The sequence below is a fragment of the Pelodiscus sinensis genome, chromosome 27 (genome assembly GCF_052426305.1).
Source record: "Pelodiscus sinensis isolate ZL-2025 chromosome 27, ASM5242630v1, whole genome shotgun sequence".
NCBI classification, from domain to species: domain Eukaryota; kingdom Metazoa; phylum Chordata; order Testudines; family Trionychidae; genus Pelodiscus; species Pelodiscus sinensis.
The window spans coordinates 2,509,955-2,537,753 of NC_143078.1; the positions used below are offsets into that span (position 1 = coordinate 2,509,955).

Genomic DNA, 27,799 nt, shown 5'->3' on the forward strand with positions numbered 1-27,799 from the left:
ATCCGTTATGGGGCCAGCTCCTGAGGGGAGAGACGTTTTCATGCTGCCAGGCCGAGCGCTGCCTCCAATCTGGCCGTGCCCACGTGCAGAGGGGGATAACCAGGGTGCACTTCTCCCCACAGGATGGCAGCAGATAGCCAGGCTGGGGCCATCTCTCCACGGCAGTGACTAGGGCAGGAGCAGCCCTTCGGAATCAAGAGCTGCAGGGGGCAGCCGAGTTAGTCTGTGCAGGATAAACTTAGAACCAACCAACGGTCTGGTAGCACTTTGTAGAGGAACAAAACATGTCGATGGGAGCGTGAGCTTTCGCGGGCACAGCCCACTTCTTCAGGTGACCGGAGTGTTGGAAGTACAGAACCAAAATAAATGGGGGGGGGGGGGACAGAAAGAGGCAGAGGGTAGATAAGCATTAAAGAGAAAGCCGAGTATGTAGGTAACTGTTGGTGAGCACTTTAACCTACCTGGACACACATTAAGAAGACAAATCAGCGACAGGAGGAGAAGGAGGGGGACACCTCGCAGGGGGTGGGGTGTAAGAGGAGGACTTTGGCCGCCTGGCAGCTCAGCCCCGATGGGGCAGGGCCTGGATGTTTGCTGCATGAGGGAGGGGAAGGTACACCCGGGTTTGTGCACAGCAGTGTTCAGAGGCTTTCCGGGCACTAAGCCCCCAGCGTCGCTGTGTGGGAAGGAAGGCGCGTCCCCTCCTGGTACACAAGGGGAAGCTGAGGCACACAGTGGGTAAGGCCAGGCCTTCAGAAGCAGCCTCTGATTTTGGGTACCCCACTCCGCTCCCCCGGACCAGGCCTGTCAAGGTGCTGAGCCACTCCCAGAGCGATCAGTGCTCGGCCTAGAAAGCCGCACCCAACATTAGACACCGCGTGTCAGCTGTGCCCCGAAGTGACTCCCGCCAGGCCTCAGAGGGACCCACGTTAGAGCAGACAGTTCGGGAAAAGGACTTCGCTATGGAGAGCCCCTCAGCCCGGTGGGGTGCACTCCAGGCCAGGCAGCACGGCTTCCCCCTCTGCGCTCCTGTCCACCCAGGGGGGCAATTGCCTCGGGGACTGGGGTCTGGAGAAGGCACCGCCATGCCCCGGGAGAGCAGAGCGTTGCTGGGGGGCCGCAGAGAGCGGCTGGGTTGCTTGTGGAATGCACCCAGCTCCACACAGCGCACTGCTCTCCAGTCCCACAAGGCGAACCGGCCGGCTAGGGGAGCCAGTGGAAGCAGAGTGTTTCTCCCCGGCTCTGCCAGGCAGAAATGGGTCCACTCGGCAGCAAGCAAACAGCCACAGCAGGAGAGCCCCGATTCTGTTTGCTCTCACTGGCTGGCTCACCTGTCCCAGGCAGGGCTTTTGGAAACAAGGTAAAACCGAGTCAAGTTTGATGCACAACATCTCTGCGTGGGTAGCGGAGACCAGCCCTGCCGGGCTCTGGCAGGGGCTCCCTGTGTGACTTTGGACAAGTCATTTCGCCCCTCCGTGCCTCAGTTTCCCCATCTGTAAAAACAGGGCTAACCCTTCCATCAAGCAGGAGGCTACACGTTCCTAGTTTGTGGTACAGTCACAAAAGGGTCTTTGCTTGGCTCTGTGTGTTGCCCTGCTCCATTCCCTCCCTTGGCCTTGCCTCCACTCGCTGCTCCGTCTCCCTCCCTTGGAGAGGCCTGGCTAAGGCAGCAGACTTTTTTAGCGGTGCTCCATGTTGTCATAGAAACCCTGCACCGCACTGGGCTAGAGCTGAGCCAGAGGGACCAAGAGGCTGGAGGGCGGGTGAAACGCCTGGTTTCTCGGCCCCAGGCCTCGGCTTCATTGCTAATCGAGGGACGACACCGAGTCCTGGCCTGTGACAGGCACAGAGACACAGCTGTCAATCCCACCGCCGTGTTAACTGATGGCTTCCCAGCAGGCCTGGCACAACACAGCCCGCGCTCTGCCACGGGGAGCTTGGGTTTCACATGCTAGAAGGAGGGGTAGCAACTATAGCCCAGTGCCCATGGATGTAGCTGGGCTGGCCCAGGGGCAGGGGAGGAGCCAAGCCCTCGGTCCAGCAACAGACCTTTCCGGTGAGCGGCAAAGGTCGCGAGTGCAAAGAGTGGACAGACAGACGCCGATACCTTTGACCTGACAAGTCCCCGCCGCCCTCCCCAGGCTCCAAGCCCATGCTGGGCGAGGCTGTAATACTGTGGCCCATCGCGCTGTCATTTAAAACTGGCTGCGGAAGACTCAGGCAGCAGGCCTGCCCCACCAAAGCCCCTTAGCTAGCGTTAAAGGGGCTGCAGCACAAAAAGGTCGGGCTGCAGTCATCAGCAGCTCTTTCTCCTGGGACTCTGTCAGGCACTGCTAAAAGAGATACATCCCTGAATCGATCAGAGCTCCTGCCTTTGCCCCATCCCCGCGAAGCAGCTGCCGGAAAGACCTTCTACTGAGTGCAATGGAAAACACACGGCCCGGTGACCTTCTCCCGCTGCCCTGACGTGTTCCGCGGGACTCGGACTCTGCATGATTTTAAGCACTGGGGAGAAGCGCTGCAGGGCCATTGCTCCAGACTATTTCTCGCAGCTACTGCAAAGGCAGCAGGAAAATAGTCAGCCACAGTCATCTCTCAAGTGAATCCCAGTTAGGACCGGTCAAAGCATTGGGGCCTTTTCAAACTATTGCAGCAGGCTCGCTCGCAGGTAGGTGTCTCAGCAGACAGCACACTCATTGGGAAGATTTTCTCTACAACTATCACAGTTAGAGGGGTTTTGAGTTCTCTCCTTTTATTTTTAAGCTTGAAGCTGAAATGCTCCTGAACAATTACGTTACATCCTCCCCGCCCTTTCTTTGAATTCCTGCAGGGTGTGTGCGCCAGACTTTGGGAAACACGGTTCAGACACCATACAGAGACTACACAGAGGTTTGCGAGTATTAGACTGAACAGGCAGACAGGCCATGTGGAAGACTGACTACAACTTGAGGAAAGAGAGAAAAGCCAGGGACCCAAGTGATAAAAACAGAGGTCATTTTCAATCAATCCATTTCTGTCTATACTATATAATGTAGAGAGTCATGCTAAATGTTGTTATGCTCCTGTATTTTACCATGTTTTGCAGAAACAAAGCTATTTACAAGTCTCTCTACTGAAGGGTTTTCCACAGCATCTCTCATCCTCTGTCAATACAAATGACAATACAAAAGAAAAACAGGGCATCAGATAAGGCAGGAGACACTGTATAAAAGGGAGGAGGGAGGTGGTTTGGCTCCTCAAGCTGCTCCAAAAAAAATAAGACTTGGAGTTTGTCTCCACTTACCTAGAGATCAACACTGCAGAGATCAAACTCCTGGGGTTCGATTTAGAGGGTCTAGTAAAGACCTGCTCAACCAACCACTGACAACACTTCCATCAACTCAGGGTATGTCTACACTACAAAGTTAGTTCGAACTAACTTAGTTCGAACTAACTTTAATAGGCGCTACACTAGCGCTCCGCTAGTTCGAATTTGAATCGAACTAGTGGAGCACTTAGTTCGAACTAGGTAAACCTCATTTTATGAGGATTAAGCCTAGCTCGAACTAGCTAGTTCAAATTAAGGGGTGTGTAGCCCCTTAATTCGAACTAGTGGGAGGCTAGCCCTCCCCAGGTTTCCCTGGTGGCCACTCTGGCCAACACCAGGGAAACTCTATGCCCCCCTCCCGGCCCCGGACCCTTTACAGGGGCACGGGCTGGCTACGGTGCCTGTGCCAGGTGCAAGCCTGCCAGCACTCAGCCAGCAGACCCTGCACCTGGCACAGCACAGAGCCACCCACCCGATGTCCCCCAGCCCTCCCCCTCTTCCCAGGACCAGGCTGGCGGCTCCCGGGAGCTTGCCCTGGACCGCAAGAGGCGGGCACCTTCCTGGGCTAGTGCAGACATCGTGGACCTTGTCCACGATCTCCGCACTAGGCACAGGAAAGTGGCCGGCTAGAGCAGGAGAGCTGCCAGCCTGGCCACCCAGGAGCAGGTGTGCATGAAAATCAAGGGGGTCCACTGAGACCCCCGACCCTGAGCTTACAATGGCCGTCCTGGGTCAGACCAAAGGTCCATCTAGCCCTGTAGCCTGTCTGCTGACAGCAGCCAACCCTAGGGACCCTGGAGGGGATGGACCGAAGACAGTGACCAAGCCATTTGTCTCGTGCCATCCCTCTCCAGCCTTCCACAAACTTTGGGCAGGGACACCACTCCTACCCCCTGGCTAATAGCACTCCATGGACCCAACCTCCATGACTTGATCTCACTTCCCTTTAAACTCTGTTCTAGTTCTAGCCTTCACAGCCTCCTGCAGCAAGGAGTTCCGCAGGTTAATTATTTGCTTTGTGAAGAAGAACAACTTTCTCTTACTAGTTTGAAACCTGCTACCCATTCCTTTCCTTTGGTGTCCTCTAGTCCTTCTTTATGGGAACTCAGGAAGAACTTTTCTGAATGCACCGTCTCCACCCAACCCCTGCTTTTAGAGACCTCTATCCTGTCCCCCCTCCGTCTCCGCTTTTCTAAGCTGAAAAGTCCCAGTCTCCTTAGCCTCTCTTCATCTGGGACCTGTTCCCAACCCCTGATCATGTTAGTTGCCCTCCCTTCTCCCAGCCTCTCTCTTCCCCTCTCCCACCTCCTTTTCCCAGTCTCCCCCAGTTTTGTTCAATAAAGACAGAGTCAATGTTGGAAGAAACGTTATCTTTATTTTGTACATCAATAAGAAGGAGGGCTAGGGAAGGGTACGTGGAAGGAGGTGAGGGAGGACTGGGCTGGCTCTGCGGGCTTCTGGGGGTGGAAGCTCTCCTGCAGCCCCCCAATTACCCCCTCTCCCCAGATGGCAGCCTGCGGCAAGTGCAGCCGGGCTGATGGCCGAGTGGTGTGATGTGCCCAGTGTGAGTACTCAGGACACTCCAAGCCAGGACTGGTTTTCAAGCGGGGCACCCCTTAGAACTGTCTGTCCAGGGTGGGGGTCGGGACCCTTTAAGCGCAGCCCTCGGCTAGCCTGAGACAGCAGCTCCTCGCTCTAAGTCCTCCTCTGATGCCCTGCCGGTACTGCTTCTGGCCATCCTTAAGCCCTGTTCAGAGTCCACTCAATGTGGACTTGCTAGTTCGAATTAGCAAAACGCTAATTCGAACTAGTTTTTAGTTCTAGATGCATTAGTTCGAATTAGCTTAGTTCGAATTAACTAATTCAAACTAAGTTAGTTCGAACTAGCGCTGTAGTGTAGACGTACCCTCAGGAACTCCACTGGATCACCAGGGTTAAGGGAAGTTGACAAGGAAGATGCTATTCTCTAGCAGGAGTTGGGTATCTTAGGTCAACCTTCTCCCCTAGTGCAGAGGTGGCCCTGTTTCTGCAACACCAGAGTTGAGAAGTTAGTAAATTACAGCAGTAAGAAGCAAGCAGTGAACAGCATATAACAACGGCAACCTTGCACTGGCTGAGGGATAGGTTAGGACAGTGGTTCTCACCTGGGGTACATGCATCCCCAGGAGCACACAGGTCTCCAGGGCAGGGTGTGTGTGCATCAACTCATCAAGATATTTGTGTAGTTGCACAATAGGCACCATAAAAAGCACTAACAACATCAATACAAACTAAAGTCACACAACGACTTGTTCGTACCTGTGAGGGGGTCACTCACCACCGTAGCGGGGGTCCATCATCTGTCCCCGGAATCAGTCCATTCCGCCCGCACAGGCCTCCGCTCACGTGGCATTTCCCCTCTGGAATCTTCTGGTCGCATTGCTCTCTTCACCACACTGCCCTCCGGCAGTGCCCAAGTCACTCGCTCTGAGCCCCCCTTCCGGGGGTTTGGTGTCTCTCCAGCAGGCCTGTCCGCAGGCCTAGCAGGCTGGCCAGTTGGCTGTCCGAGCGCCCTGGCTCAGCCTGACTCTCTAGCCCTACCCTAGCTCCAGAGAGCGTCCTGCTCCCTCGGCAGCCAGGCTCACACTGCATTGGCTGAAGCAGCCCTTCCCTTTTATAGCCCCCAGCTGGGCCTTAATTGGCCAATGCCGCCCAGCTGGGCTGAACTCCCGGGCCTGCTCCAGGCTGGGGTTTGGCTCTTAAGGGGCCAGTACAGGGCAGCTGCCCTGTTACAGTACCGCTCTGACATACAAATACACTTTATATTTCAGATGCTTTATTTTATAATGCTACAGAAAAATGAGACAGGAAGCAATTCCCAGCACTAGTGTGCTACGACGCTTGTTTTTGTCCGATTGCGCAGGTGAGGAGTTTTGAAGGGAGGTGCAACTTGCAGGGGACACAAGACAAATCAGACTCCTGAAAAGGGTACAGTCATCTGGAGAGGTTGAGAGCCACTGTGCTAGGGGGCATAACATAGATCCTCATTCTCATGTCCCCCCATCCTTGTGTAAATCTGGAAATGTGGGATTGGAGGGGGGCAGAGCTGCACAGTGAGAGACCTTCCTCTAGGGAGCTGGGAAGTAAAATCTTTGATTTAGTTAAGAGAGCTACAAAGAGGTCCCATCCCTACTCTCTAGGCACTCTGCCATAAAGCAGCACTTTAAAATCACCCAGCACCAGCTGTCTGGGGGAGACAAATCAGAGGAGCAGGGCCAAGTGAAAATTGACTTGTTGGCCCCTATGATCCCCAAGGGAACTGCAGGGGCCACATGGTCCCCGAGATGTGGGGAGCAAAGGGAGTGCTGGGTGGATTGAGGGCTGTTGTAGGGAGGGCAGTGGGGGCTGTCATGGGCACTGCAGGGGAAGCACTGGAGGTTTCAAGGGTGGAGGGATGGGGGCTTGGTGTTGTAGGAGGGCACAGCAGAGAGTCTTGGGGTGGTGGGGAGAGGGCAGGGCTCTTGGGGTACTGAGGGAGGGGTGCTGGGGGGTCTCTGGTGCTGGAGGAGGCTCAGTGACGGCTCTGGGAGGTGAGGGAGGGGCAGTGGGGTGCAGGAGTTTGGGGGTCCTGGATCAGTGAAGTGGTCCAGGGGGTTCGGGGTGCTTAGGGGTCAGCGAAGTGAGCAGCGGGAGCTTATGAGGCTGGAGGCGCCGGAGGGAGCAGGAGGTTAAGGAGCTGGGGGTCAGTGACCAGGCCGGAGGATCTCGGGGTGCCGGGGCGGGGCCGGGTGCGCGGGAGGCGGGGAGCGGGGCCGGCCCGCCCCCAGGCGCTGCGCGGGCAGGGCTGGCGGCGGAGGCAGCATGCTGGGCAGGGTGCGCACGGCGGTGGCGCAGCTGGTGGGGGGCCTGGGTCCCACGCCCGGCGCTCAGCCCCCGCGGGACTCGCCTCCTTCGCCGACCCCGGCTCCGGCTCCGGCTCCGGTCCCGCCCGGCCCCAGCCGGGGAGCGCCCGAGGGCGGCGTCTTCTGCAGACCGGCCTTTCTGCAGCTCACCTCGGAGGAGCTGCAGCGGGCGGACGATCACGCGGGCCGAGCCGTGCAGAGCCCCCGGGAGAGCCGCCGCCTGCCCTGGAGCACCGGCTACGCCGAGTGAGCCGCGGGGCGCCGGGCCGGGGGCGGGGGGCAGAGCCGGCCGAGGTGCGCGGCGGGGCCGGGCAGGGCGCACGGGGAGATGCCCGGGGCGCTGGCACGGGGGCGCACGGCGGCGCTGGGAGCCCTGGCACCGGCCGTTCCCGGGACGGGAGGGGCTCAGGTCCGGGCTGCGGCGGCGCCCCCTTGTTCCGGGGCCGCTGGGGCGGAGAGAAGGGCCGCAGCTCGGGGCAGGCCAGTGACGACAGTTGCCCAGCGCGCAGGGCGGGGGCACCGTCCGGAATGGGCGCTGCCCGGCCGGGTCCCTGTGAGGAGGGACCCTGGAGACTTGACTCAGTCAGGGGCGCTGAGAGCCCGCTGTGAACCCTGGGCAGGATGGAAACCGCCTGGTAGTTCCAGCACCTGCGCCCTGAATAGCTCCCTTGCTCTGCCCTGGGGTCTCTCCAGGTCCCCCCCTGCGCCTGGCAGAGCCCAGCCTGCAGCAGCGTGCAACTCCCCAAGGCACTTGCCTTCCTGGCTGAGCCAAGGTCTCGGCCGCTGTCAGTAGCTGTGGCGCTTGGCGTCTCTAAAGCCTTTGGCAGGACGTGTGGCCGGCCCCGTTCAGCGACACTTGGGCACACGGGTAATCGGGGAGTGGCGTGAGCCTGAGCCCAGGGGTGTGCATGAATGGGGGCAGGGGTGTCAAATCCCTATTACTCGGTTAAACATTTCCCCAACTAAGCGGGATCCCAGCGCTGGGCCCGGGCGTTTGCCAGATGGAACGGCTACACCCTGTGCTGGCCTGAGAGCTGCGGATCCCACCGGCTCCCCATCCACAGTGGGGCAGCCCTGCACCCACAGCGGGCTGCTCCCAGGCACGGTTAACTGGCGCCTGCTGTGCATCACTCGCTCAGGGTTACCAGGTCACCAAGTCACTGGTTACTTGTTCACATCCCTACGGGGACGCCTGATGGCAGGATGGTGGCTGTGCTGTGGCCGGCTTCCCCAGAGGGCCATGACTGTTGCCGTGAATCCGAGGTTTTTCGGTTCTGCCCAGTGAACGGCTGCGCATGGCTCTGTGTCCCGGCCGCCAGGCTGCCCGCAGGGACAGAGGGGAAAGGCCCACATGGGAGCTGCATTTTTAGCCGTCTTTGCAGTTCAATTTCCAGCCTTGGAAGCCAGGAGCTGAGCCGGAGCAAGGCCTGGGCCTGGGCAGCCATGCAGACCACCCACTTTCGCTTCCTCCCCTGCGGTTCAAACCTGTGGGGCGGATAGAGGGAAGCTCCGTTTGTTTTCATCCTGTTACAGGTTCCTACCCCTGCCGTGGCCTCTGCCCTTCAGCCTGACCGTTTGCCGCAGGAGATCCTCTCTTGGCTGGAAGAAGGCTGTTGCAAATCTCGGTAGCTAGTTGGCCAAGGGGCTGGGCTGACCCTGGCTCCCTTGGGTGCCTGTCCTGGAAGACAGAAGCTGTTTCCCTTGTAAATAGATGGGTCTTGGTTTACCTGCGTACCTGCTCAGGTGACACCAGGCCCTTGGGCAGGGCTGCAAACGTGATGGGCCAGAGCCTGCTGCTCTCCCATGATTAGTGTCTAGCCCCAGGCCTGCAAAGACCTACCCAGGAGCACCCCGTTTGGCGGGGGAGCAGCCCCGCTGGCTGCCGGGGACGATGCGCAGGCGAAGTGTGAACCAGGGTGCTGGAGCCTGGCCCTAAGGCCATTCTAAAGCAGGCCTGAGAGGAGCCGGGCTGTGCCATTTGGGCTGCTGGTTTGCCCTTTCCTCTGCTGCTTGTCCCATAGGGTGTCTGGCTCTTCCGATCTCTGGTGCCATGCGGGTGCCTATGGCATTTTCCCAGCCTGGTCCCTGCAGCATCCGAGCGTCTGACGACTTGCAGTGTCGTTTCCGGCTGTGTCTCACTCCAACCCTTTTCACAGGGGAAACTGAGGCTCAAGGAGCCCATGAGAGTCAGGGAATTGACCCCCCGCAGGCGCTCAGGAACAAGCAGCCTCCCACTTCCTCCTTACAGCCCTGCTCCTGTTGTGCTCCTTCGGAGCAGCATTGCCCTCCCCTCCCCTCCCCCATCAGCCAACTTGGCTGCATTGCCCGGGCCATTTCCAGAGATGTTAGGCCAGTTGAGTCAACTCCGCTCCTGGGGAGGATCACGAGGGACCCTCCTACAGCCTGGCTGGTTTTGGCACCGTCACCTCTGCCCTGTAGCCGGCCCTGAGACTTCTGACGCGCCAGCCGCAAAGAGGGCAAAAACGAGACTTTCTGGGGGATTCTCTGCCAAGGCCGCCTCTTGCACGGGGAGAGGTGCAAGGGGTTCACTTCTGGGTGCTTTTCTCTGATCCGCCGCTTTTCACAACGGTGCGTGTGGGCACTGCTCCAGTTCTGGGGCTGGGCTTTCCAAGCCCTTCCTATTCTCCTGTCTGTCCTGTCCGTGCTGCTCACGGCTCTGTTGTTGTCCTTCTCTAACACACACTGCCCGGACAGGGTGCTACAGTGAAGCCTGCCTTACAGCCTCCCCACCCCGCCCCCCCAGGGACAAGCCAAGGTCTGTCATTAAGCAGAACTTTGTCTTTATTTAACGAGGATCCTGGCAAACTTGGAGATGCTCTAAGAGTTTTTTGTAAGAGGGTATCCTGCAGGAGTGTGCACTTGTGGTGGTATTTCACTATATAAACCAAGCAGTCACTAGCCAGCCTTTGGCGTTACTATAGTTCTGACGTTACCACCTTGCTAGATTACATACCCCTGTTGGGGGTTTTGTGCTCACAGTGTGATGGTAGCAAGCCAAGGCTCAGACGGGAGGGGGCTTGGGTTTTTTTTTTTTCCAGCTTTTGAACTCTGAAATGTCACTTGCTCCAGGGCAGGAATGGGAACAGAAAACCCTGCACTTGAGCTCTCAGAAGTAGGAACCATTCAGACATTAGAGGAACTCATGAAAAGTGCCCTTGAGTTTAGCTCTGACTGCTTCTCAGCCATGTGACAGGCTCCCTTCCCTGCAAACCGCGAGAAGAGCTGCTGCCGAAAGTGCAGGCTTGTTATGCATATCCACGACTTCCTCCCACAATGCGGGTTTTGCAATCGAGATCTGCAATGTGCTCGGCGAGGGGAGATGGCTTAGTTGGTGGCGTGTGTTGGCAAATGTTTCTGCTGGTACCTCTGGCTGGCCCGTTCCTGCTTATGCCCGTGCGGGTTTGCATGAGATGCCATGCCCCGTGAGCTGAGGGCCTGGGGCCACAGGACTTGCTAGGGGTATCTTGCACATGGCTGCAGCCAGGGCTGCCAGCAGGTTCCGAGTCAGACTTTTGTCTGGTGCTCCAGGAGGGAAGAGCCTCCCGGATCAGCTGGCTGCTCTCGGTGGGGAGCTCATAGAACCCCAGGGCTGGCAGAGCTCTCAGGAGCCATCCAGTCCAGCCCCCGGCCCAAAGCAGGACCAACCCAACTCAATCAGCCCAGCCAGGGCTTTGTTGAGCCAGGATTTAAACACCTCTAGGGATGGAGATTCCACCCCCGCCCTAGGGAACCCATCCCAGCCCTTCCCCACCAGCCTAGGGAAATATTTGTTCCTAATATCCAACCTAGACCTCCCCCACTGCAACTTGAGCCCATTGCTCCTTGTTCTGCCATCTGCCACTACTGAGAACAGCCTCTCTCCATCCTTTTTGGAACCTCCCTTCAGGAAGCTGAAGGCTGCTCTCAAATCCCCCCTCACTCTTCGCTTCTGCAAACTAAACAAACCCAAATCCCTCAGTTTCTCCTCGTAGGTCATGCGCTCCATCCCCCGAATCGTTTTGGTTGCCATCTGCTGGCCCCTCTCTGATGTTCTCTGCATGCTGTAGCACCAGGGAGAGGGAAGACTGGCTGGCGCTGGCCGTGTCTCTACAGTCATGGAGTGAAATCCCCGGTGAATAAGGGTTTGGCCCCAATCGCGCTCTCTTGCCGTCCCCCAGGGTGATAAATGCTGGGAAGAGCCAGCACAATGAGGATCAGGCCTGCTGTCAGGTGGTGCTGATGGACCGGAGCTGCAGTCCAAGGGGTGACCCGGCGTCCCAGGAAGCGGAGGGGGTGAGCTGTCTGAATGCTGGCAGGTGGGCTCCTTGCAGGGCGTCCTGTGGCTCTCGCGCTGACTCTCCTGTGCCTGGCGAGGGCCCGACGGCGCCTGTGGAGACGTTCCATGCGTGCCGGGCACTGACGGGGCAGGTCCCCTCCGGCTGCGAGTGGGTTCCAGTCCGCTCAGTGCTTGGCCTCGCTGCAGAGCCCGGGGAACGGGCCGCTCGGGGCGGGGAACCGCGCTGGAGCCACCCATTAACCACCTCTCTGCAGCCACTGAACCACGGGCTTGGTCCTGGGCTGGACTAGACCTGGCACTGAGCGCCGACAGGCCCCCACCCGCGGATCCCTCCCCTCCCTGCTCAGCTGGGCCCCTCTCTCTTCCCCTTGGTCTTGCTTCCCCGGGGAATTCCCTTAACCTTCCCGTTTCTCCCCGCAGGGCAGGCAGGACCTTTGCTTCCACTACTGGGGCTTGTTTGACGGCCACGCGGGCAGCGGCGCCGCTGTCATGGCATCCAAGCTGCTTCACCATCACATCCGTGACCAGCTCAGGGACCTGGTGGGTATCTTACAGGACTCCTCCCCGCCCCCAATCTGCCTGCAGAGCAACTCACGGGCACCCCTGGCCGAGCGGAACCGGGCTCCCCTCGCGGAAGAGGATGTGGAGCTCCCCAACGACGCCCTGCCCCGCTTCCACCTGGAGAAGGCAGTCTCTCGGGAAAGCCTGGTGATCGGTGCAATTGAGAACGCCTTCAAGCAGATGGTGAGCCAGTGGGTGGAGAGTCCGACCCCAGGGGAGGAGTAGGGCAGAGAACCATCTGAGGAGGCAATGCCTATGAATGGCTCCTTCCTGCAACACTTGTGACATTGTTAATCTGTGGAACTCACTGCCGCAAGAGAGCCTTGACTCCAAGAGTGAAGCAGGATGCCCGAAAGAATTAGGCATGTGTGTGGCTAGTGACAGCATGCAGAGTGAGAACAGGGAGGAGAAAAGTTCCCTCTGTGGTCTCCCTCAGCCCTGCTTCCTGCCCCGCGCTGTGCAAATTGGCACCCCTTTGCCAGAGGCGCTCTGCTCGGGGATCTGGCTTTGGGCATCATGCCACACGAGAGCAGCATCTCCTGCAGCACCATGCAGTGCCACGTCCTGCTTGTCACCGTTAGCAATAGGAAGTGCTAAGGGATGCGGGTGTGTCATTTCCCTGTCACACGGGGGCTGCCTCGCGGCACCCCAGGAAGCAGCTTGGAGGCCCCAGGTCCTGGGGCGGGAAGGAGGGCTCTGTGCACGCAGCCCCCAGGCTGTGTTCTCTTTGCAGCTGCGGGAAGCGGTGCTCTGCAGCTCTCCTCTCGCCCTGCCCTGCCCTCCCTGGGGGAGCAGGCCGGGGGTGTGCCCTGGCCCTGGCTGGGCAGCGCCTTCCAGCTGGAACGGAGGCTTCTTTCCTTTCGCGGCCCATGCTGACAGGACAGCGAAGGGCTATTTTGGGCTCAGCACTGGACTCCGGAGCCAGGCCCTGCCTTGGCTGACCCCCGCCGGCTCCGAGCTGTGCTAGGGCCTTGGGGAGGAAGGGCACTTGGCCGCTGGGCACTTTGTTTTGCCTGGACCCGGGGCCCGTGTGCAGTGCTGAGCATCCTGTGGGAGGGGGCGGGCTGGCCTGGCTGTGCACCCTCAGCGGCAGGCAGCAGGGCCCAGCGGAGCGGGCGAGAAGGGAGAGGAGGGGCTGGCCGTAACCCTCTTGCTGCTGCTCCCCCAGGGCAGAGTTGCACGGGTTGGAGGCCAGGAGGCTCCAAGGGCAGGCCAGGGAGCAGCCGGGGTGTCTAGGCCGTAGAGCCGTTGGCCGACCGGGGGGCGGGTTGGTGCTGGGATGTCCTTGCTGAGGGAGGCCGGGCCAGAAGGCCTGTTACCTTGGTAAACCCGGCTCCATCTGCGTGGCCGTCTCTCACCCGCAGTCTGGTTCTGCAGCCCCCCTAGAAGGTGGGGCTCTGAGCCCACGGGCGGCTTGGCCCTGCTGTGTCTCCGCAGGACGAGCAGATGGCGCGGGAGCGGACCACCCAGCTCGTGGCGGGCGGCTGCTGCGCCCTGGCGGCCGTTTACCTCCTGGGGAAGTTCTACGTGGCCAACGCGGGCGACAGCAGGTAGGAGCGAGCGAGCGTGTGCAGGGGTCGGCGTCCGGGCCAGGGCAGCATCAGTCACAGCGAGAGTCGGGCGGAGATGCCTTTGCTGCCAGGTGGGAGTGGGTCTCACTCCCCTCCAGAGCACAGGCACAGACTGGCTGAGGAGCCATGGAAAAGAAAGACCCGGAGCCTCCCAGCTCCAAGGAGAAGGCGGGGGCCGCGTGCCTCTGCATGCAGCTGGCCGCGGCAGGCTCGGGCGCCTTCCCGGGGGGTCTCGACGCCCAGCTGTCCAAAGCTGTCGGACATCGCTGCCCTCGGAGCAACAGAGGGAGGCCTGCAGGAGCAAACGCTGCTGCCCTCCCTGAGCCGGAGCACTGTGCTAGCTGCAGAATGGGATTCGCTTGCCTAGGCTCCAGACCCTTCCTTAGCAGCGTCCCCTGGCGCGTGATTACAGGCGGGACCCGAGTGTCCCTGAGGCCTGTTGGCGTGGGCTGCTGCCCCCCGCTGTATTGCCCAGCAGGCCTTTCCGCCGTCTGGAGAGTTTGAAATGGGGCTCCTGACCGGCGTTGTGCTCCGTCGCCAGCCAGCGGGGAGGGGACACCGCCTTGCGGGAGACGTCGCCTGCGCTGCAACACTGGGGGAGCCGGGAGCGCCGGGCCGGGGGGCTGAACGTGCCAGTGTGGCCAGCCGGGCTCCAGCTGGCTCTGACGCTACCTGTTGGGGCCTCAGAGCCCGGGGTCCAGTCTGAGCCCAAACCCCCTCACTGCCGTTTCTAGCCCCGCGGCCCGAGCCAGGCCAGCCGTGGTGGTGCCTCCCGGGTTTCATTGCAGCACGGCTGAGCCCGGCGGGGCAGGCACCTTTCGGTGGGGGGAGGCTGGTAGCGTGGGTGCTGCAGAAGCCGTGTGTGGACAAGCCCCTTTGGCACCTGCAGTCTGGGGCTCATTTACAGAGGCACCAGCCTGACTTGGGCGCGCAAGTCCTAGTGCAAGTCAGTGGGACTTAGGATCCGAAATCACTTAGGCACCTTTGAAAACAGTTCCCCCCCCTTGCCTGAATGACATCCCTGCAAACGGGGGGTGGAATTCGTGGTTGGCGGGGACCTCGGCTCCCTGCGCGGGGTCTTTTGCTCCCTGCTGAGGGCTGGAGTGGGCCTGCCAGCTGCTGAAGCCCTGTGCTGACCACTGGCTAGGGGGAGCGGGTCGCGGTGGGGCTGCCGGCAGCATGGAGCCTGCATTGCTGCCCAGCCCTGGCCGAGGTGCTCTGGGCCAAACCGAGGAAGTTCCAGTCTCGGGAACTGGCGGGAGCCACTTTCGTCTCCAGGGGCTTGTAGCGGCCTGAGCAAGCCTCTCCAGGGCGCCTGTCCACCCTGCCAGGCTGTGCCATGCTGAGCAGAGCCAGCACGGCTGGGAGAGGCCCAGCCCTGGTCCCTGCTAGAGCGTGGTGGCGGGTAGCTCACATCCAGCGTGCTGCCCGGGGCTCAGCTGTCTGTGCTGCCAGGTTCCCTGGGCTTGGGTAACAGGCGTTCCCCCACCCCGCGCACAGTCACCCTGCCGCCAGCGGGCTGGGCTCTCTGTGGAGGATGCAGCAGCGTGGGGAAGGGCCCCATTGTGCTGGGGGCCGGGCGCTCCCCCAGGGAGCCTGCTGTCCAGCTGAGCAAACTCTCAGGCCTGCGGGCCGGTTGCAGCAGGCTGTGGCTTGAAGCACGCACGGGGGCAGAACCGGCTGCATAGGTGAGCTCTGGTCTCGCCCAGCCACTGTCCGGCCCGGGACGCTGGCCAGCTGCTCCTCATCCATTGGCTGTCCCCATGGGTCCCTCCCGAGAGACGGGGTCTCTGCTTCCTGGACCAGCGGGAACCCAAACCCCCAGCAGGCCCTGGGGCACCCTGCTGCCATAGAGGGCAGGGAGAGGCCGCTGACCCCAAGGGCCGTGGCTGCACTGGGTGACCTCTGGCCACGGCCGTGAGCTGCTCTCATTACATGTCGGAGGAACAGCCTGTCCTGTCTCGCACGCACCAGGCAGGCGCTCTCCCCTTTCTGCGTGTTGCTTTTTGCCCTCTCTAGTCTTCCCGGGGTCGCCTGTGCCCACCATGCCCGCCTCTCCCACGCGCAGCTTTGGGGCAGTTTGCAGAGGGGACAGGCCGCGGGGGCGCCCCAGTGGCCGCTCCGGCCAGAGCAGACTGAGCTGTGGCAAGAGCCCGCAGGGAGCTGTTCAAAGAGCCGGCAGGGCCCCGGGCTGCAGCAGGACAGCACTTGTAAGGAGTGCCAAGTTGCTGGGAGCCAGCAGCTAGTTCTTAGCCTGGGGCTGGTGGCATCTGACGGCAGCAGAGACACAAATCCGTGCTGGCGGATGGGCAGCGGGCGCCGCCCCCCCCTCAAAGGTGCGGTCAGTGAACCAGGCGCCTCCAGCCACCGTGGCTGTTGCTTCCCGTGGCTGTGATGGGAGCGAGCCGCCGCCTGCCTGCCCCACTAATCTCATCATTCCATGTTTCATTGCAGGGCCATTATCATCCGTAACGGGGAAATCATTCCAATGTCCAGGGAGTTTACTCCAGAGACAGAGAGGCAGAGGCTGCAGTTTTTAGTAAGAAAGAACTTTCTTCTCCTCCAATTCCTTCTGCACCGCCTCCCACAGGGCTGCGGGGAGATAGCTACAGCAAAAGCTGCATGAGGTCACCTGGGGGGACCTCCGGGGGAGCGGTGGCGTCCGCCTTCTGCTCCAGCCGGTGAAATTGCAGCCGTCTGGGGAGGCCCGGCGTGGGGGAGAGATGGGGCCCAGGTCTCTGGCGGTGGGAATGGCAGAGGAGGCCTGGACCCTCTAGCGCAGGGGGTCTGGTGGGCAGTGACGCTGAATGTCGGTGGCCGTAGCCCCTATCGTCTCATGCAGACACGCAGCTGACGGCGCAGCCGCAGTGGAGAGACCGAACTCCTCTTACGCTAGGTCCCCGCAGGCCAGAGTGGGGAGCTGGGGCTTGCTGTGCTTTGCCCTGCCCCTGCTCCGGGCACAGGGCTGGCAGGCAGTGCTGGTGTGCAGGGTGGCCGTGTGCTGGGCCTGAGAGTCGGACGGGAGGAGCGAGCCCCCTCGCTCTCGGTCACCCTGGGGCTATTTGCTAGGGCTGTCCCACTGCCCGTCTCCCGGCCGATACGCATCCTCCCCCTTTGTCCAGCGCGTGCCCAGGCCCCTCCAGAGGACCGGGCACGTTAGTGCCACGTCTTGGTTGCACACCAAGGTGCCCGCTACAGCACTCAGGAACCCGATGAAGGCTGAGCATCGCTCTTGTGGTTCCTGAGAGCTTCCCTTTCCAGCACGCCTTGGGAAGCTGAGTCTGCTGCAAGGTGAAACTTGATAAGGTTGCAAAGACACCCTGCCCCCTCCCCCCTCCCCGAGAGGGAGAAGGAGAAGGTGACATATGAGCAAGCTGAGGGTTGCTGGCTCAGAATATACCTTGGAAAACCACCAAGAGGTGGCCTGGCCTCCGCTCTGTTTGCAAACCGCCCCGGAGAGGAGGAAATTGCACCCAGCAGTGGATTGGCTGCCGTTGCGGGTGGCAGAAAAGCTGAGCAATCGGAGGACCAGCTCTGTATTCGCTCCATGGGTCTGGGGGAGTCGATTCAGCCAACCTCCTTTTGGTGGCTTTGCATCCAAAGCAAACTGCGGCAGAGAGGCAGGAACTGCAGCAACGGCGCGGCATGCCGCAGGTTGGGGACCAGCTCTGCAGCCCCTTGCACAGCTTCCATGGAGGGCGTGTGTCCCTTCGCAGGGTGCTGTTCTGTCGACAGAGCTCCCAGCCTCTAGGAACAGCATTCCTGGCAGCAGCAGCACCTGTCTGCAGCTCCACCCGCATCTCCCAGTCATCTTCCCTCAGCTAACCCATCGGCATTTGCCAATGGCGCTAGAACCCCCCACCATGTCCCTCCCTGTGTCTCGGCCCTCGGGTCTTTGCTAACCCTGAACTCTGCGGTGAGGGTGATAACTGTGTGTCCTCCTCCCTGCCCCGCTCCTGTGGGCTCAGGGGATGGGCTGAGACAAAAGATTCACTTGTAAGTTTGAGCTGTCAATGCATTGGCTAGGGTGTGCTGGGGGAAACTGGCTGTGGGTAGAGCAGTGGGTCTCACTCTGATCATAAGAGCGGCCAGACTGGGTCAGACCAAAGGCCCCCTGCTCAGTACCTGTCAGCCCACAGTGGCCAATGCCAGATGTCCCAGAGGGAGAGAGCAGAACACGGAACCATCAAGCAATCTCTCATCTGTCACCTGTTCCCAGCCTCTGTCAGAGGCTTAGGACAGCCTCCCTACCCATCCTGGCTAATAGCCATGGATGGACCTAACCTCCTTGAATCTATCTAGCTCTTTTTTGAACCCTATTAAAGTTCTTGCCTTCACCACATCCTCTGGCAAGGAGTTCCACAGGTTGACTGTGCGCTGAGTGAAGAAAAACTTCCTTTTGTGTGTTTTAAACCTGCTTCTTATTAATTTCATTTGGTGACCCCTAGTTCCTATGTTATGGGAACAAGTACATAACTTTTCCTTACTCACTTTTTCTACACCAGTCATGATTTTACACACCTCTATCCTATCCCCCCTGTGTCTCCTCTTCTCTCAGCTGAAAAGTCCGCATCTTCCTAATCTCTCTTGCTATTCCAAACCCCTGTTTGTCTCTGTGACCCTTTTCTGAACCTGGCCCATGAAGAAACATGGGGCTAAAGGTTTGGGGGGTTGGGAAGGGAATTGGGGGCCTGAGGAGCAGATGTTGACAATGGCTCTGCCCTGGCGGCTAATGCAGTATCTAACTCCCAGTGCTTCCTGTCCGTGTCCGGGCAGATGAACAGAGGCAAGGGTGTTCACCGTGGCATGGAGGCTCCTGCGGAGAGGAGAGAGGTCGCTCCCTCTTGCTTGCATGTCTGAGCTCCCGGTACAGTCTCTGGGTTGGGTCAGCATTTGCGGTCTGCTCTAGGAATGGGCAAGGTTAACTGGTAGCCAGTAAGTATTAGCCTTCCCGGCATGCTTAGCAGGTAACCAGTTAACCGGAGGGCTGGCTAGAGGAGCCAGCTGCGGATCCCCGGCCACACGGTTAACCGATTACCCAATCCCGGGTACACCACTTACCTGGTTAACTGTTCCGCTGCAGATCTCCAGGCCAGGTGGGCGTGTGTGGGGGCGGGGGGAGGCTGAGGCTGAATCGGCTGGTTTCTCCCCTTAGGGGTTTTTGAGGCCGGAGCTGCTGGGGAATGAGTTCACGCACCTGGAGTTTCCCCGGAGGATTCAGCACAAGGAGCTGGGGAAGAAGATGCTGTACAGAGACCAGAACATGAGCGGCTGGTAATGCCCCCCCCCCACCTGCTCGTTAGCTTGGGGCCAGCGGGGGGCTTAGCTGCTTAGACCCTCCTGCCCCGGCAGAGGGAGAGGCCCCCGCCGTGCAGCCCTACCCTGGTGGATGGGGTCTGCTGCACCCCGTGGCACCTGCCAGCGGGTTCTCCAGCATAGGCAGGGCCTGCGTGTCCGATGGGCACCGGCCGCTCTGTTGAAAACAGCCCAGGGTGCTGCTGGGACTCTTTACCTCCCCTGTGACAGCTCCCCTCTCTGTCTGTATCCAGGGCCTATAAAAGGATAGTAGAGGACGACCTGAAGTTTCCACTTATCTATGGAGAAGGGAAAAAGGTAAAGAGCTGAGGGCCTGCAGGTGTGACATCCCGACGTTCCCTGTCTTCAGCCCCTCCGGCCTCTGCTCACCCACAGCCACTGGCATGCTAAGTCCCTCCCCGCTGAATACACGAATGCTCTCCCAGCCTTGCATGCGTGCCTCCGTCCCAGCTGTGCCCCCCAGAAATGTGGCTTGTACTTGCTGCCATGAGCAGAGATGGGGAGGAGAGGTAACTTGTGTGCTGTCACCTGTCCATGTTTATTCCTTTTTTCCCCTCTTTGAGGATACCCCCAGCTGGAGTATAGGCAAAGCAGATCCCTGCATAGAGGAGATTCAAAATGTCCTTTAGGGACATTGTCAATTTCTTGCCTGAACCTTCTGTGTACGTGAAGTTTGAGTCGTCTTGAAGCTGACGTGCATTCTTTAATTTATACTCTCCCCTGCGGTTAATAGTCTTCTCACACCTGGGACCAGTCTCTGAGGAGCTGGAATGTGAGCATTTCCCAGCATTACAACATATAACACAAGCGTACAGCAAAATCTCATAGCTTTCCACTCACTGATGTTCCGCATGTTTTAACAGGACAGTGATGTTCAGTAGATTATGGGTTTTCAAATGATCCTCGCCAGGCCTGCTTTGTAGGACGTGTATCATAGCCATATCAAAGCAGTGAACATGAGCTATGTCATGCCGACAATCCGCATTGAACAGAAGCTGGGAGTTTATAGGGACGTAGACATCCAAGCATGGAGCCGGGACGGTAGAGCCTGCAATGGTTTGGGAGGACTCTTCTTGTCTGACTTCTGCCGCCGGGTGGACTGGGAGGAAGGGGAGATTCGGGTCTCCGAAGGTTTAAATTCCTGCCCTGTTTTCTCTAGCGATCCCAAAGGCCCACGCACGCCCTCTGCAGATGCACTCACGGTGGCACCCATTGTGCGTGTGTTTCCCTGGTGCCGCGAGGGGGCAGACGGTGACTGGGTTGCTTTTCTGCAGGCCCGGGTGATGGCTACAATCGGCGTCACTCGGGGCTTAGGAGACCACGACCTGAAGGTGTACAACTCCAATATCCACATCAAGCCTTTCCTCTCCTGTGTCCCTGAGGTGAGCTGGGCTGGCCCGGGACTGCCCTCGGGGGCTGGGGCGCGTGAGCAGATGGAGGGCACACCTCAGGGAGGGGCTGGGACCGTGGGCTGGCACCTCACGATCTCTGCCAAGGCACCGCTCCTCTGCTTTACACCACCCTGGTTATTCCACGCCGGGGCCTGTTGCACGGCTGTGCCGTGGCACGTGGGCCCAGGCATCTGGCCCCCGACTCCGTGATAGCCAAGCACCTCCCGGTGCTAAATTCAGTTCCCCTCCCTCACCCCTGTGAGCAGGGGAGGGCAGGGCTGTCCCGCCTGGACAGAGGGGAGCTGGGGCCACGTGGCTGGGTGCAGAGGTCCCACCTTTCTGTCCCCTCTCTGGTCTTGTGAGCCCCGCTGGGACGGGGGAGTGACTGGAAGAGACAGTGAGACGGGAACCTCCTGGGGAGCCGGGCCGGCGCCGGACAGGCCCTTTCCCAAGCGCCTGGTGCTGCTGTTGGCGCTGAGCCCCCGTCTCCCGCCAGGTCCGCGTTTACGACCTGACGCAGTACGAGCACTGCCCCGACGACGTGCTGGTGCTGGGAACGGACGGGCTCTGGGACGTCACCAGTGACAGGGAGGTGGCCGAGGTGGTCACAGAGGTGCTGATGGGCCACGAGCCAAACGACCCCTGCAGGTGAGTCGAGGTCCAGGCGCCCTGTTGTGGGGCCCCAAGGCCCCCAGCGCCCACCCTCCCGCCTCAGGTGGCTCACTTGCCACCATTGTTCCCTTCCAGGCTGCTAAGCCTGGGCGCGGGCCACGGAGACGTGTCCTCGCCCACAGTTCCCTCAGCCTGTCCCCATCTCTCCTCAGAGGGCCCATGTCTCCGCCTCACAGCCCCTGACGGGGGGATGCTGCTTCCCCTAGCACGGGGGAGAGGAACCCTTTTTGGGTCAGGAGCCGCTGGCCACCAGAAAAACCAGTCGGGGGCTGCACGAAAGGAGACCTCACTGACGTGGCCCCTGCCTGAGAAGCAGAAAGGCACGCCCCACATTCCCCTCGCACACCAGAGCCTGGGGGGCCGGGCTGGTAGATTGTGTGGGGCCCCCAAGCTCTGGAGTGGAGCTCTCCAAAGCTGGGGGGGACCCAAGCCTCCAGGCAAGCCAGGGGCTGGATCTGGCCCCCAGGCCGCAGGTTTCCCACCCCGCCGTAGAGCGCAGGAGGGGAGGGATCCTCTGAGAGCAGTGCCCGACTCTTCCCTCCCCTCGCTGTCTCCGTCCTCTCCCATGGGCCCCGCCAGCGGCCCCCTTTCTCCTCGGAGCACAGGGAGCCCCGGGGGGCGCGAGGGTGGGGGGTTGCCCGGAGGCGAGGCGCCTGGCCGCTGACTGGCTGTTGGGCCTGGCGGTGCTGCAGGTACACCATGGTGGCCCACGAGCTGGTGCTGAGGTCCAGAGGGGTGCTGAAGGAGCGGGGCTGGCGGCTGGCCAACGACAAGCTGGGCTCTGGAGATGACATCTCCGTGTTCGTGATTCCTCTGGGCGGCCCCGGCAATTACACGTGAGGCCGCGCTGCCCCGGGGCGCGAGGCGGCTGCCGTCGCCATGGGAGCAGGGCTGGGGCGCAGGGGCGGCCTGGCCACAGAGCGTTGGTGCTGCCTGCCTTTCCGGCGAGAGGAGAAAGAAACCCGGGAGTCCCAGGCTGCCCGCCGCGCCCCGTCTCCGCCGGCTGCTCCCCAGCCCGGGCAGCAAGAGCTGGAGCAGCTAGCGACGGAACAGCCGCCCGGGGCCCGCGGTGGGGAGATCAAGGCAGGACTGTTCGGCTGCCATCACCCACAGCCAGCCCTGCCCGACAGGGCCCTGCGAGAGGACTGGGCTCCTACACAGCTCTCTGAGGCTCCTCTGCAGGACAGGAGAGTGCCCCCAGGCTGGTCTGGTAATGTGAGAATGGGGTAGCTGGAGGGGCGACAGTTCCCCAGGCCTGGGAAGCACGCGGCGTCCTGTGCAAACCCTCCCTTTCCCCCCTCGAGATCTGCACCGCTGCTGCCCGGTTCGGCTGAGCTCCGAGCTGCCGCTCCCACATCCCCGTGGACGGGCGGGCGCCTGTCCAGCTCTCGTCACGGCACTCGTCCTGGTCGCCTGGCCTGCGCAGCTCTGAAGCCCAGTCCCCTCTGCTCGTAGTGAAGGGAACAGCTGCACCAGGACAGCTCTGGGAACCAGCCAGGCTGTGGCTGGCGTGGCCTAGCACCCTTGCCTCATGCTTGCCATCCTGCTGGCCAGGCAGCCTTCCATCCACTCGCTGTGTCCTTCTCTCGGCGATGGGCACAGTATGAACACACAGGGACTTCTATCAGAGCAGCATTCGCACCCAGCCCAGGGTGAGTTCCCAGATGCCAAAACGGGGGATTGGCCCAATTATTGTTGGTTGTCAGTGGAAGAGCTGGTCTAAAAGTGTCCACGTTCCAATGTCAGTGAAAACAACCGGTCGTCCCATTTTCCCCCCAGCCGTACTGAATGGGTGCTTGGTTCTGTTCCGAGTACAGACCAGGCCTGCCCCAAAGGTCTTGCAACTTGAGGGGTGCATCCGTGTGCTTAGCTGGGCACCAAGGAGAATTAATGAGCTGTGTGTCTCTCTTAAAAAAAGCAAATCCCCTTCTTGCCAGTATTAATCTCAGAGCAATGACCAGCTCTATTCTGGTGGGGGCTGTGGCTTGGCTCAGCCCTGCAGAACGCTTGATTCAGAAAAGGTGATCCATCCTGCAAACCTCTGCTCAGGGACATGCACTTTCTGAGTCTATGCAGGGGGAAGGAAACAAGTGCAGCATTATAGCTATAAAATCCTGCCCCAGGGTAGAAATGGGGCAAATTCCCGTCTGATGAATGTTATTTGTAACTCCTAATTGGTGAGATGTAAATAAACTACATAGGCCTCCTTGGAACTAAAAGGCATCCGGGGAGTGTTATTGGCATTTCTGTCCTGGAAGGAGATTGTGTTTTTAAACAACGAATGCCACCAGGAATCCCAACAGGCCTTTATTGTCTGAAAGCCAGTTGCTTTTGAGTAGTTTATGTGGATAGGCCTGCCAGCAAATACATCCAGGCAGATCTCTCTGAGCCAGTCTCTTCCTCATTGCCAACAAGGGGATGGTGTAAAGTCTACCCCACTCCAAAGATGCTATGGGTATATCTAGACTGCAGAGTTTTCCCGGGATAGTATCCCAGAAAAACTCTGCCACATCCAAGGAACGCGTCTGTTCTTCCGAAATTTTTTTCAGAAGAGCAGACGCATTTTTTCGGCATCCCTGTAAACCTTGTTTTATGAGGAAGAAGGGATGTTCTGAAAAAGGGGTTTTTTCCGACATTTGGTCCAGTGTAGACAGGCCAAATGTAAGAAAAGCCTCTTCTGAAAAAAGAAGCAGAAAAAGATATGCAAATTGCGGTTTGCAATTTGCGTATCTTTTTCCAGAAGAACTGTGTAGTCTAGACACAGCCAAAGAGTGGGACTTTGCCTTCTCTGCTGTCAAGCCGTTTGTGCATTGTCAGCGGGCTGCCGTGGCCAGTTGCTCTTCTGTGCCGACTCAGTGAGAGTTACCCGGCTCGTCTGAGATGTGATCCTGGGTGCCCTTGGCTAGCACACAGAACACCGGGTGCCAGCTGACACAGGCTGTTCCATGTGAGCTCCCGGGGAGATGGAGTCTGTGTTGCTCCATAATGCGCTGCCTGGCACCTGCAAAGAGAGTTTCTTTCTCTGGAAATTGAATCTTTTGGTTGTTCCCTTGGAGCTCTCCAGCTGCTCGCACCTTTCCCATTAACTTCCCAGCAGCCAGAGTCCAGAAAACGGCTCCTGCCCCCTATTGTGCTGCTTGATTTGTGAGTGAGCAAAGGCTTCCTTTTTTAACTAGCCAATTACCCATCACACAACGGGATTTTTTGGGACTCTCCTCCGTGTCCATCTCTCTCTCTCCTCCTCCTCCTCCTACTGCCTCCCCCTCCCCTCAGCTCTCTTCCGCCTCCTGCCTCTCTCTCCGTCTCTTTCTCTTCTCCCCCTCCTGCCTCTCACTCTCCCTTTCTCTTCTCCTCCCCCTCCTGCCTCTCATTCGGGGGACACCACGCTCCCCGTGTGGGGGCAAGCAGCGCAAGCGGCTGTTTGGGCTCCATGCTCCTCATGCAGCACAGGGAGCACGCAGCCTAAATGGCCACTTGACCGCTTGCTCCCCTGCGGCAGCTCGGCGGAGTGGTGCAGAACTCAGCCGAGCGCCATGGCGGGAGGCGAAGGGGGGCGGGGCGGTGATGTACACAGCCGGGCCCCGCCCCCTTCTTCTCCCACCGTGGTGCTCAGCTGAGTTGTGCGCCGCTTAGCCAGGCTGCCGTGGGGGAGCAAGCGAGGCAAGCAGCCATTTGGGCCCCACGCTCCCCATGCAGCACCCCCCATGAGGAGCGCGGGGCCCAAACGGCCACTTGCGTCGCTTGCTCTCCCGTGGCAGCCCAGCTGAGCGGCACAGAACTCAGCTGAGCACCATGGCGTGAGGCAACAGCGCCCCCCAGAGGAGACTCTGTAACGCTACCGCATTAGTGTCACAGACATTGGGCTACTCTATATATGATGCTGGGTGGGGAGGATTAGCAAAACCCCCAAACAAAACAACAACTTCTGCTTAGCATTCCACCTGTTCTGAGTACCTGCTCTCTGCCTTCCCTCGGTGGCACCTGGCATTGGCCACTTCCGGGAGACAGGACGCAGGGCTAGATGGACCTTTGGTCTGACCCAGTCTGGCCGCTCTCATGTTCCTATGTACTGCTCATGCCCCTCCTGGGCTGGCCAGTGTCTCCACAACTACTAGCTGGGCTACCTCTGCTGCTGATCACTCAGGTTGGAACTAAAGAGCAGATGAATTCTGGGGCCTGGCTGGAACTCTTGGGATCCGAGGCCTGATCCAAACCTCTTAAGTGGATAACTTCTCTGACTTTAAAACCAACGTGTGGTCCTGTGGCACCTGAGCGACTAACCAAACTATATAGAGCCTTAAACCTGCATGGGTAAAAGCCACTTCCTCAGATGAATTGGAGTGGAAATAACAGAAACCAGGAACTGTATAACAGTAGAAGTACCTGACAAACGTAGTAGCTGTGTAAATGAGGCTAATTAAGTGGGCTGGATGTGTTCCATATGTAGCTTTTGATATGGAAATGCAGATGTTAAAGGCAGGGAAAGTTGGCTTTGCAGTGCATCAACCAGTTGATGTTTCTGTTCAAGCCCAGGGTAACGGTGTCAAATCTGGAGATGAATTCCAGTTCTGCAGACTCTCTCTGTAACTGGCTGGTGAAATTCCTTTGTAGGAGGATGGCTACTTTTAAATCCATGATGGAGTGCCCAGGCAGGTTACAATGCTCCCTACAGGTTTCTGTGTGTTACCATTTCTGATGTTTGATGTGTGTCCCTTTATCCTTTGGTGCAGAGACTGTCCGCTTTGGCCAGTGTCCTTGGCATGGCACCTGATGGCTGGATCGCATTAGAGGATGTGGAGTTGTGAGAGCCCCTGGCTCCGGCCCTGAGAGGCTCGGGTGCGAATGCTGTCTAGGCTATTAGTGCCATACAGCCCGTCTCAGACTAGCACTCCCACCCGTTCCTAATGGGGCCATGCCCGCGGTGAGCAGTGCTGTCCTGCAGCAATGGAAAAGGGTGGAATCTCTTGCCATGTGATAGGCCAACAAAACTCCATGGTTCCTCAGGGAGTGTGGGATTGGCCCTGGGCCCACTGTGGCATACGCTAGGGTCACCTGTGACGCCCAGGAGAAGGGGGCCGGTTCCTGCTAGCATTTCCAGCAGGCGGCTCTGCAGCCATAGGCACCCACAGGAGTGGCCTCCTTTTCAGAGCTGCCAAGCGCCCCGCTCCAATTCCAGCCTGCCGTCTTCACCTGTCAAGTGCTGAGCTTCGGGCTCAGAAGGCTTATAGCGGTAGCGGCTGCCCTGGAGCTTTTGCTGCAGCCTCCAAGCCTAGGCCGGCAGATGGGTGCGAGTTCCCCGCATGCTAGCACGCTAAAATAGCAGCATGATGTTGCTGCAGGGGCCGTGGGCAGAGCTGGGTGCTGGAGGGTGGATGCAGGTGTGCGGATGGGCCTGGACTCACCTATTCTACCACCCAAGCCCCAGTAGCCACACGGCTGATTGGAGCAGACCGAGCCTGAGTCTGTCTGTACCTGCTGCAATGTAGAGGTGCCCTCTGGCTTTAATGGGCCATCTCCTTCCTCCCCAGACCTGCCGGGGCTGTGTGTCTGCATCCCACGTGGCTGCACAGCTGGCGAGTGTGCTGTCGCTGCGCCGGCTGCCTGGAGCCTGCCCCACCTTGGGCTGGCTAGTGCAGAGCGGGCCGTGCCCAGGAAGGGGCGGAGGGGAGTGCAGCCGTGTGGTGGAGGTACTGGGCACCAGAGGGCAGCAGCGCTGTTCGGTACCAGGCCCTCCCCAGCCCTGCCCATAAATCTGATGCCAAATCAATGGCCTGGAGATGGAGCGGAGCCTTCAGGCAGGCTCTGATTGATGGCCTGGCTAATGGGCTATTCATTAGGGTGGGAAGAGCCTTTCCCATGAACATGTATTCCTCTCTGGGGGCCCGGCCCGGCCCTCCGCCCCGTGTCTTTCCCACTGCCCCAGCCTCCTCTAGCGCCCTGGCTCCGTGCAGAGGCTGCAGAGCGCTCGCTGGCAGGCGGGTCACCTCCTTTCCCCTCCCCTCATCCAAACAGAGCCCAGTTGGGTTCGGGCCGCTTCAGAACGTGGGATTTTGGGGGTTTGGTTTGGTTTTTTTAACACTTATCAGGAGCTGGTCACCGGTGGTGGAGGAGGGCACGGCGATGGCTAGCTCCCCGTCTGCTCTCACCCTGCCGAGGGAACCACTGGGTAACCAATGACCCTTCTGGCATCCACCTCCCTCAGGCCATGTTCCCCACTTCCGGGATCACCTTCCCGCCCTGGCCTATCCGTCCCCTGCACCCTTGGCTGGTTCAACGTCCCGCACCCAGGGTCCATAGTTCGGCTCTATGCCCTGTCCGGGTCCAAGTTCCGGTTCAACGGCTCCATAGCGGCTCCGATCTAGGGGCCTTACTCCCGCCCGACGAAGAGCTCTGACCCCTCGGTGAGCAGGGGTAGGGGGACACGGGCCCTCCCGCTTCTCAGGCTCCTGGCCCAGGGCCCTAAAGGTAGGGGCAGCTGCCGCTACCTGGCTGACAGGGGCGATACTCTGAAACCTGTCAACCTCTCGAGCCTCCGTACCCGCCCTGGGCCACTTCCTACCCGCGCTAGTGCCAACCTCCCTTCGCTCGGTACGAGAGAAAACACGCTTTCGGGCTTGGTAGCCTGCGTCCTCCTAGTTCTCCCGCCAAGTGGGGAGGCTCTGGGGGAGTGTCAGGCGGCTCCTGGTTTCCCCTGTGGGGCCAACCGCCCTGGCGCCCCAGGTGGTGGAGAGGTTGGGAAACCCCCGTCCTCTGCCTGGTGGGACAGCATCTCTCCGGCCGGCACGCTGCCGCCTCCGTGTCAC

The 27,799-nt window shown here is 59.7% G+C and overlaps 1 protein-coding gene across 1 annotated transcript; it reads left to right on the forward strand.

Annotated features, from left to right (window-relative positions):
- Positions 1-7,113: 7,113 nt before the first annotated feature.
- PPM1J (protein phosphatase, Mg2+/Mn2+ dependent 1J) lies at positions 7,114-24,367 on the forward strand. Its single transcript, XM_075910002.2, has 10 exons — positions 7,114-7,434; positions 11,367-11,481; positions 11,906-12,229; positions 13,484-13,596; positions 16,072-16,156; positions 18,773-18,891; positions 19,167-19,230; positions 20,208-20,315; positions 20,821-20,972; positions 21,689-24,367. Exons 1-10 carry the CDS (start codon positions 7,148-7,150, stop codon positions 21,834-21,836), a joined length of 1,515 nt encoding a protein of 504 aa, XP_075766117.2. The 5' UTR covers positions 7,114-7,147; the 3' UTR covers positions 21,837-24,367.
- Positions 24,368-27,799: the final 3,432 nt, after the last annotated feature.